Source organism: Fukomys damarensis, unplaced genomic scaffold (genome assembly GCF_012274545.1).
Source record: "Fukomys damarensis isolate Sample0158 unplaced genomic scaffold, DMR_v1.0_HiC HiC_scaffold_38, whole genome shotgun sequence".
NCBI classification, from domain to species: Eukaryota; Metazoa; Chordata; class Mammalia; order Rodentia; family Bathyergidae; genus Fukomys; species Fukomys damarensis.
In genome coordinates, this window is record NW_022900950.1 from 39,890,172 (window position 1) to 39,900,716 (window position 10,545).

General features: G+C 36.7%; 1 protein-coding gene across 7 annotated transcripts in view; it reads right to left on the reverse strand.

Annotated features, from left to right (window-relative positions):
* The window catches only part of Spart (spartin), a 63,980-nt gene that overhangs the window by 24,481 nt on the left and 28,954 nt on the right, over positions 1-10,545 (reverse strand). For 4 of the 7 annotated variants that reach the window (XM_033759974.1, XM_010623938.3, XM_010623939.3 and 1 more), the window contains one exon: positions 2,569-3,377. In XM_033759974.1, coding sequence (XP_033615865.1) covers positions 2,569-3,375 — 807 coding nt within the window. In that variant the 5' untranslated portion in view covers positions 3,376-3,377. Of the gene's footprint in view, positions 1-2,568; positions 3,378-9,424; positions 9,610-9,866; positions 9,954-10,280; positions 10,416-10,545 lie in introns of those variants that run through there. The other 3 variants (XM_010623937.3, XM_010623941.3, XM_010623942.3) reach the window with 3 other exon arrangements.

Consider the following 10,545-nt stretch of genomic DNA (forward strand, 5'->3'; position numbering starts at 1 on the left):
GGATTACAGGCGTGTGCCACCATGCCCGGCAAATTAACACTATCTTGATTGCCATGTTGAACTGGAATATCCTCAGATCTTCAAAAGAATTTTAAGGGGGTGGGATGTAGCTCAATGGTGAGCAATTGTCTAACAAGTACAAGGCCTTAGATTTGATCCCTAGCTCCACACATGCACAGAAAACTTTATAGACCTTTTGCACGATAGACTATTACAGATTGATTGTAAACTCTTTGTCCATAGGCTGGTTTCTCCCAGTTCCACTTTAAGAAGAAACTCTTATGCCCAAGTTCTATATGAAGTGACTACAGATTTAACAGGTCTAAATGACATATCAAAACTAAAAATCAAAATAAAACTGTTTGAACTCTTAGAATTCCAATTTGCCTACTTATAAGCCAAATAATCTTGTTCTTGTTTTCTAAATGGATCAACAGCATAATACATCACATCTAACTTCTAAGAGTAGGTTGGTTATCTGTTTTTTTAGGACACAAACATTCAGTAAATATACATAGCAACTTCTTTATAGGACATGCTACTATTAATACTGTGCTTGAATATATGTGAATGAGAGTCTGTTAAAGAACCAAATTAAATTCTGTATGCCATTTTACTTTTCATTTAGGATCTAAAGAGAAGTTATGAAAGAGATTAAACACCAAATCCAAATTTATCTAAGACAAGATAAATTGTTGCTGGAGTATGACAAATCAATGGTTAAGCTCATTAACCAAGTATAATATTTCTGTCATTCACTTCCCGTACCTTCAGCTGCTGAGGACTCAGATTTTAAATTCCATTGTTTCAATGCAGCATTATTACCAGGTCATCATAAAGCTTTTATTCATCTTCTTCCTTGACCCCAGTCAACAAGCCTGTACTTTTCAACTAAGGCTGCATCTCTAAAATAACTTAATAGGATTCACAATATGCTTCCTGCCCAAATAACAAATTTTTCCTTTGAATAAAACCCCAAAATATCTCCACACATTTTTAGTAAGCCTCCAGCTTCCTCTAAACAATTTCCAAACTGATTCCATATAAAAGCTATATTTGAGATCAAGAGTATACCGTAAGAGAACAACTATAGATAACCACTGTTATAACAGCCATTGTCTGTACTTTGGGTAAAACTATCTATTCAATATACTAAGTGATCTCTATTTAATGCAAACTTTGTTATATTCTCAGTGTATACAAGTCCTCATATTTCAAGATCCATCTCCCTAATCTATAATCAACTTTTTTGTTTATTTGTTTTTTGGCACTGGGGATTGAACTCTGGACCTTGCACTTGCGAGGCAGGTGGCGGAACCACTGAGCTAAATCCCCAGCCCTACAATCAACTTTTTCATACCAAATTACCTCAGAACTATCAACTTCAGAATATTTCATTAAATCTGTACCAATGAACTGACATTGACCACTATTTAGGATCAGTCTCTGCAGGTGGTCATGAACCTATGGCATGCTATCTGTATCACTAAAAGCTCTAAAGATTCGCCATCACTGGTCTATGCTCTTGGGCCAAATGTATTCTGGTAAGTTTATATGCAATCTCTATTTCTAGGCCTTCACATGTTTGAGATTTTGAGCTGATATGTTTTTTTGTTTTTTTTTTTTTTGTTTTTTTTTTTTTGCTCACTGCAGGCTGATCTATGTAGATGTTTAGCAACATCCCTTGTTTCTACAACAATTCCAGTAGTAAGCATACCCTAACAACCAAAAAATTTCTTCAGACATTGTTAAAAGTTCCCAAGGATGATAAAATTGCTCCTGACTGTCAACTAATGCTGTTTATACAGCTGTTTCTAGCCCAGTTTGGGACCTTAAGTGGGACTTGACAATACTTGTAGATACTATTTACAGTTACACAATATATCCACATGAATTACATAAATCCTCTGAAATTAAAGTTAGTAGGTTTCTTCTTCAGATGAAGAATTAACTCAAGGATGAGTTCTTTTCTCTCAGGTCCCATTTTCGTGGTTATAATATCAAAATAGGATTGTATATCTTTAAAAAAAAGTTAAAATACAGGGCTGGGGATTTAGCTCAGTGGTTCTGCCTCTCACCTCACAAGCTCAAGGTCCCAAGTTTGTTCAACAGTAATAACAAAAAACTTAAAATACAAACACAGATGCTCAGGACTCATAAAATTTATGCAATGTGAGAAATTGAAAGTGTAAATGAGGATCAAAATGTATAGTAGATAATGAGAAATAAGAAGAAAAGATCCAAAGGGGAAGAGGAAGTGGGAGGGACAGGAAAAAGGAAAGAAGGGAAAGGAAAAAAAATGTAAAGGAAGTCTTTGTAAATAGGGAAGGTGGAGGTTCGAAGGGAGGGCAGGGGAATGGGGGAAAAAATAAGAACCAAGATACACCTTATAAAGGTACACATTCCCAATGATGAATATCATCACATTGCACACCTAAAATGTATCAATGAACGTAATAAAAAAATCTTTTTTTGTACTTATTATCCTGGACACACTACAAACATTAACAAATAAAAATGATATATTCTACATATATTTGAAATTGTTTACATTTTCCTTTGGCTTACCTGAAGAAACCCAGGAGGGCGGTTTAAAACTGTATCAAGAGAATTATCCAAGAACCTCACAATTCGAAGGTACCCAGGATATGAAGGTGCACTGACCTCCCCAGCAGGATTTACAAAAAAAATCTGTACTCCATTTGGTATCAAAATCAATTCATCAGCATCCATCCCTAAGGTCTCAAGAGGAGGTGGCTGAGAATGATTCCTATAGAAATCTTCTCCAACTGATGAAATTTCACCGGAATCTATTCCATAAGACACAGTATAGTGACCCTCAATAGCCTGAGGAGTATAAGCAGGAGGAGCTTCTGATGGACCACTTGGAGGTGGTAAGGCTAAAGAAGGTGCAGCAATAGGTCCTGAACTTGTAGTTGCAGTGTTTCCATTTATTTCAGCATGCTGAGGTGGTGGATTAGAGGACTGAGGCCCTGGTGACTTTTCACACATGGCTTTAGGTGGAAATTCTGGATATAACTTGGGTATCTCCTGAAGATCATTCCGTAGGGAAGTGGCAAGACCTTTCTCTAGAATTTCTAACCTGGTGCGTACATTCTGTAGTGTTTCTTTCATTTTCTGTTGCATCTGTCTAGCAGATTCCCACCCAGGGCCTTTGTGTTGAGGCTCTGTTGATATAATGCTGATTCCTCTGAGCAGGTGTCCTATTCCTTTCTTATAGTAGTTCTTTGCTTCTTCCTTATGACCTGATTCATCTGTATTCAAACCTTTATCAACAAATAAAAAAGCATTCGTGTATGCTTCCCTGATAATCTTAATTTCAGCAGGTTCTTCATTCTGTGGCTCTTGCTCCATTTCTGCAAAATAGGAAACATTATCTGTCATTTATGTTTAGCTATTTGTTTACTTATCTACTGTTATGGTTTGTGTTTAAATGTCCCCCTCAAAGTCTCATGCAGATGAAATGGGACTATCTTTTTCCGAGGTAGTTCAATCTGGAATGTGTGATGCTGGGTTAAAGGCGTGTGATCACTAAACCACTACTCTTGAGTGATTAGCTTGGCACTACCCTAATCTGAGTAGTCTGAATATAAAAGAGGCAAAAAGATGCAGTGAAGGTCTCTTGTTACCTTTGATACCTTGTGTGAACCATGTTGTTTCTGCTCTGCCATGCCTGTTTGTCATCTCTGCCTTGGAATTTGTCAATTATGGACTGAAACTTCTATGAATTGTAAGCCAAATAAACCGCTTACTTTTTAACTTTGGGTGTCAGAAATTTTGTCTCAGCAGTGAGAGAAAAGTAACTGACGCATTTACTATTCAACTCTCCTAATTATATTTCAAGAGGACAGGAACCTTGTCTCTGTCTTGTTCACTATTATGTTCCCTAAGACTACTTTTAGTTCCAACACAGAGAAAGCACTCAGAATGTACTTGATGAATGGTTAAATGCTCTTGGACCTAAAAAACTTGCTAATTAAAACAGAAGAAAATAAATCAGAATATATTAAATGAGTTTTGTGCTAGTTTCTTCTAATACATATTTCATGTATCAATCTTTAGGGTTAGGATCAAGGGTCTCATTCTAAAACTTATTATAATATAAATTCAGTTTATATCTAGCTAATAAAAAATGAGTTGAAGCACATATTATAGAGATAGAAGAAAAAATCTGGAAGGAACTTCAGTATTATCTATCACTAATGGTAACAAGTTACCCATGAGCAGTTTGCCTTAATTTCCTCCCAAAGTCCTACTAAAATGACTTTTAAAAGATTAAAAGAACACAACTATTTTCTTAATAAAAATACATTAATCAGGTACTTTAAAAAAACGAATAAACACTATTTCATCAAGAAAATTAAACTAAAATCCATAATAATTCAAACCATATACTTACAAAATTTAGATTGACCAAGGTTAAACAACTGGAATTCACACTTTGCTGAAAAGTGAAAGCTGAAAAATGGCAAAGCCACTTTGGAAAATGGACAACTGCTATAGCTAAGTATTATTCCACTCTACCACCCATTTGCAGAAATATAACCAGGAGAAATGGACACATATAAGAGACACATATAGTAAGTGGTAATTTGTGGTTTTGCTTTCCATGGTTTCAGTTAGATATGTTGGCCACAATCTGATGATATTAAATGGAAAATTTAAGAAATAAACAATTCATAAGTTTTCAGTTGTGTTCTGTTCTGTGTTTTGTGACAAAATCTCATTTTATCCAACCTAGAATGTAAATTAACTCTTCTGTCCAGCATATCCAAGAACTACATGCTGCTTATCCATTAGTCACTTAGTAGCCATCTTGGTAATTACATGGACTGTGTGGTATTGCAAGTGCTGTGTGCAAGTAACCCTTATTTTACTTAACAGCCTAAACACAACTAGCAATTTGGATGTGCCAAAGAGAGGCTGTAAAGTGCATGGTGAGATTGAATTTTTTTTTTTAATCTGTGCATTTGTGAAAATATAAATTCATGGTAAAGGAAAAGTAAATTCATGGTAATTTGCTGCCACAAATCTAATTTCAAAAGTTGTATAAGAGCATAGTAAAGATGAAAAATGCGTTAAATGTGTGGGTAGAAGAGATGAACAGAAACTGTGTTCTCACTGCTGGCAAGTGTTGTGCCAGAAAGCACAACATCTACAAAGACTTCAACAAGGAATCCCCTGAAACTTGTGTCATCGAATCATTTAATGCAAATAAGGGGGTGGATGCTAAGATTTAGCAATAGGTTTGGACAGGAAATTAGAAAAATTACTGGAGAAGCTACATTTTCCAATGAAGAAGTTACTGCCATATTTCTGACAAAAGTTGTAGAAGAACCTGATTAAGGAAAAAGGACACTATCCAACAGAAGACTTTGAAAGTCAGAGTGAAGGTCTTCATAGCCAAGGAAGAAGATGCCTAACAGAATCTATATTCATTCAAGTACAAAGAAGATAATGCAGCATAAAACATGAAAAGCCAGCCAATTACTTCTGATTATAATGTTCTTTCAAAAGTTCTTAGCAAAATAACCTTTCAACTATGAAGGATTCCCAACCATGGACATCATCACCCAACTTTCTATAAGCAACATCTTTATGGTACAAAGATTCAGAATGACTCAAAGCAGAGGATCCATGTCATTCACTTCATTTCACTCCACAGGTACTGTATCACTCACATCATCATCATAAGGGTCAGTACAGTACAATTACATGTTTTACAGGAGGCGATACTCACATTTTTTGGGTGTACCAGGGATTGAACTTGGGTCCTTGCACTTGCGAGGCAGGCGGTGGAACCACTGAGGTAAATCCCCCACCCTTAGTCACATAATTTTTAAGTATATTGTAAATGTCCTTTTATTATTAGCTATTGCTAATTTCTTTTTATGTCTAATTTATAAGTTAAACTTTCTCATAGGTATGAATAAGAAAACAATAGAGGGTTCAATACTATACATGGTTTGAGGTTTTATTTGGAATATACCTCTCTTGTAAGGATATATGTGTCTGTATACAAGAGTACAAATAGCCAAGGGTCACAAAAATTTTGAGAAGAACTCCTAACAGTAAAGACAAAAATAAAAGAAATGCATTTTGTTGAAATGGATGATGGGCAGAAAAAAGGAAAAATGTTTAAATACTATCATGTATATGAACATTAAAAAAATACTGCATTCAGAAAATAAAAACAGGATGTATATATGTCACCAAAAGAGGACACTCAAAACACAAATGGAACTTTTGGAAATTAATTTAAAATAGCCGGAATAAAGTACACCTTGATTTAGTATAATTGTCTTATGTGTTTTATATGTTTTTTGGCCTGTTAGTATGGCTGTTAATATGTATGTATGATAATCTGTAAGGATTTTAAGATAAATAAATGAATCTGACACTGACAAAAACAGGAGGGTGGAAAGGAAGGCAAAAAAGCAATTGAGATGTGTTATGTACATGTACCATTTCCTCACAATGAATGCAATCTTGCACTGTGAACACAATAACAATAAAAATTTGGAGGATGGGGTGAAGGGAGGGCAGGGGTAAGGGGAAAAAAAAATGAGAATCAAGACTTGTCATGTAGAGGTACAAGATCCCAACAATGAATGTAACTGTACTGTATCCCTAAAATGTACCAATAAACTCAATTAAAGCTGGAAAAAAATAGCAATAAAAATTTAAAAAGAATGAAGATGACCCTTTGTCAGAAATCAGGGGTGACATTAGAAAGACGTTCTCTGGAAGGTCCATTATCTAACAAAATTTCCAGAACAGACAATAGAGGGGGGAAAAAAGCAACAAAGGAGTCAAAGAAATAATTGACAGAATTTTCTGAACTGGAAAACTAAATTTTCATATTTAAAAAAACTAATGGACAAAGGATAAGAAAGACACCAAGGAACATCATTAAAAACTCTGAAAACAAGGTTCAATGGACCCATCTTAAAAAGGCTTATTGAGATACCGTACAGAGTAACAGTTCAGAAGAAAATGGTACAAGGAATTCATAATTCCCAGTAAAAATGATTTCCAAACCAAGCCACATGACCACTCAGGTACTGCAGTGCATCCTGATTCCTGGATTCTGCATCTGATAAAAGAAACCCACAGACTGATAATGGAGTTCCCAAACTGCAACTTGTTCAGATTGGAATGCTAGTAAGAATTCCAGAAAAGATTTTTTCAAGAAACTAAAATTTCCAGGGCCGGGGATCTAGCTTAGTGGTTTTGCCACCTGCCTTGCAAGCCTAAGGTCCTCAGTTTGAGCCCCAGTACCAAATAAATAAATAAATTAATTAATTAATTAATTAATTCCCAGAATAACTAATGTGTTTCTAAGTTTCAAAAAGAGATCTACAGAACTATGGGGAGATTCTGATTTTTTAATTAGTGGTAAACAGATGGAAAATGAAAGAAATAAAAATCAAGACAACTATTAACTTCAGGGAAAACAAGATACTGAGCCAAAAACAAAAAATAATCATACTATTCTGTATCAAATGTTCTGATTATATCATAATAATCAACCAAATTATAAAACCACCATACAGTAAGAGAGCTGGACAGGCATACAGCTGCATGTGGTATATAGATGGAAGAGCTATAAAACTTCATCTTCCTACTGGCAAGCTGATGGGACAATGCTTAAAACTGAAAATAAAAAGTCGAAATATAAGCACACTGTTTAGAGATAAGGCCAAAAGAATTAGGTAAAGAAATTGATACAAGCCTCTTTTGGGAGGAAGAAGAAAGAGTGAGGTGGTGGGACTTTATTTTCTTTCAAGCTTTATAAACATATTTCTTAATGCATATAGTAAAAAAAATTGTCCAATAGAATTAGGTAGCCACATGTAATTCCTACTTTCCAGAAAACACATTAAAAAAGTTAAAAGAATCAAGTGAAATTAATTTCAATAGTAGCATTTTATTCATTCAAATACACCCTAAATATTAGTTCAACATGTAATCAATACAAAAATTACTGAGAAACTTACCTTTCTTGGTATTAAGTCTGTGAAACTCAGTGTGTATTTTAAAGCATATATTAATTCCAACCTAATTGTAAGTCTCACTATCTACATGTATCTAGATTAGCATTATAGGCATTGCAGTTTTAAAGATTATTTTCCTGTAAACTCATTAAAACCTTAATAGGAAATCCAGGAACTATTCTTTCCCTTATTTCCAATAAGACTCCCTTAAATCTCCTCCTCTGGTTCACAATTTCATTCCTCCATGTTGTGAGACCAGGAACTTAGCATATCTGACATCTAACAAGCTGGGATTTATTTTTCCCATAACAAAATCATAGCAGAAACTGTAGTCTAGTTTCAATAATAATATAATCTTACTTTCTAAAGTAAAAAATAAACAAGCCACTAGTTGTTCTCAGCAGCAACGCTGTGGGAATCATCAGAACATACTGTACTAGGTCCCCAATTAGAAAATATATACAACTGACAATATATAGATCCACCTTATCTGCCCTACTTCTATCCGCCTATCAAAAGTGACAATCCCTTTCCCCTGCAAATCTATCTTACATATCATCATTATGTTTTCCCTTTCCACAGATGGTAAATCCCTTCTTCCTCCAGAAACTAAGGGACAAATTTTAAACTTCACTTTCCTTAGGGTACAAGGAGGCAGAGAATTAACAAAGTAGCAAAAAAGCAGAGCCCTATCGTATTCCTAAGCACAATTAAACAGTACTTACAACCATAACAGACAAATCAGAAACCAAAACCTGTTTCCAGATAACAATGGTGTACTCGTTATATTAAATATCCCTATCAAAGTAAAAGACACGTACTTCAAACATAACTATGTATGTATATATTTTAAAAGATACAAGCAAAGATAAAATTTTGAATAAACAACTTGGCAACTTAGTTCAAGTCCACCAAATTAAAAGAAACAAACAATCACCCTTAATAGGCAACAAGTAGTCTCTAATAATACAACATTTAGGTTGAGCCTGGGTGACCCACGCTTGAAATCTCAGCACTCTGGGCGGAGGACAATAAATTTAGCCTGAAAACTTAGTGACTTAGCAAGACCTGACTCAAAATAAAAAAGAGCTGGGGATACAGTTCAGTACGAACGCCCGTTGTACAAACATGTACCGGTCAAAACAAAACAGCAGCATTTATCTTCCTAGCGCTAGTAGAAGTTATCTTTTGGCTGCCTGCCCACCCGGGCCCTTTATGAAGACATGGTTTTCCTTTATAAATTAACTTATTATTTAAACTATATATTAACAAATTATAGTTGTATATATTTATAATGTACAAAATGTTATGCTTTGACTTTTAGTAGTATGTGGAATAATTAAATCGAGGTAACGTATTAACTCAAATATGGTATTTTTGGAAATGAGAACGCGATTTTCTCTTACAGATATTGAAATGTGTAGTACTCGATTATTAGCTATAGTTCTCACACGGTGCAACAAATCTCAAGAAACAGTTATTCCTCATAATGATGTGGAGGCACGCGAGATGCTGAGTCCCCCCATGCCCCATATCGGTCTCCAACTTCATCTATAGCGTCCTGCCCATTCTGGTTGGTCCGGGAAACTATGGTTGAGAAAGTGCCACAGGTGAGAAGCAAACCACATAACATAAAGTTTCGAACAGGTCATATGAGACCACCAAAGTAAATCAATTATGCAAGAGAACGACTCAGAAAACAGCTCTTTTTAGAACCGGAGATATTCTATTGTGTTTCTCTCATAAACTTCAAAGAAAAACTTATATTTTTAAATATCTTAGGTCATTATTAGGAGGTACCAACAATACCGAAGGCCAATCATTAAGTTATAATACGATAAAGCAAACCTCGAGGACCCGCGAAGGACTGCAGAACAACCCCTCACAGTTAGGGGAACGGGCACGCCCTAAGTAACGCGATAATGCGGGTCGCGAGGAACGGCACGCTCCAAAAGGACCCCCCAACCGAATCGGCCAGAGGAATTCCTCTGCTGCGCGCCAACCCTCGGGAACATTAGCAGATGCATTCGAAAGAGTACAATCACGCTATTAGTGTTCGACTGCTGTTGACAGTTGACCGATTTACAAAAAGGTGCGCTGCTGCCGCTTCGGGAAGCTGTAAACGCTGGGGGAAGGGTAGTCTCCAAGGCGATTTTCGGGGTGCCAAGTAACCGGCGCCGGAGACGCTCGGGCGCCGCGCTCCATCCCCGCAGGGAATGAGGAGGGAGGGCAGGTCGAGTCCTTCAAATACCAGGTGCCTACCGTCTGCGAACTTCTCAAGCGCTCGTCTGGAAATGGCTCCCCTGCCCCGGCCTCACGGTCGCCACCGGCCGCCGCCCACCTGCGCCTTCCAACCCTGGCCTGCTCCGGCCCTCCCAGAAGGGCCCAGCCCCGCAGCCACCCAAGGAGCCTGGGCTCCAGCGCCTGAGCTGCCCTCCAGGCTCCCCGCCCGGCCACCTAATGATCAGATTTTGACCAACCCAGGCAAGGAGGGAGGTGCGACCCCGAGAGACATTTAATGTCTTTC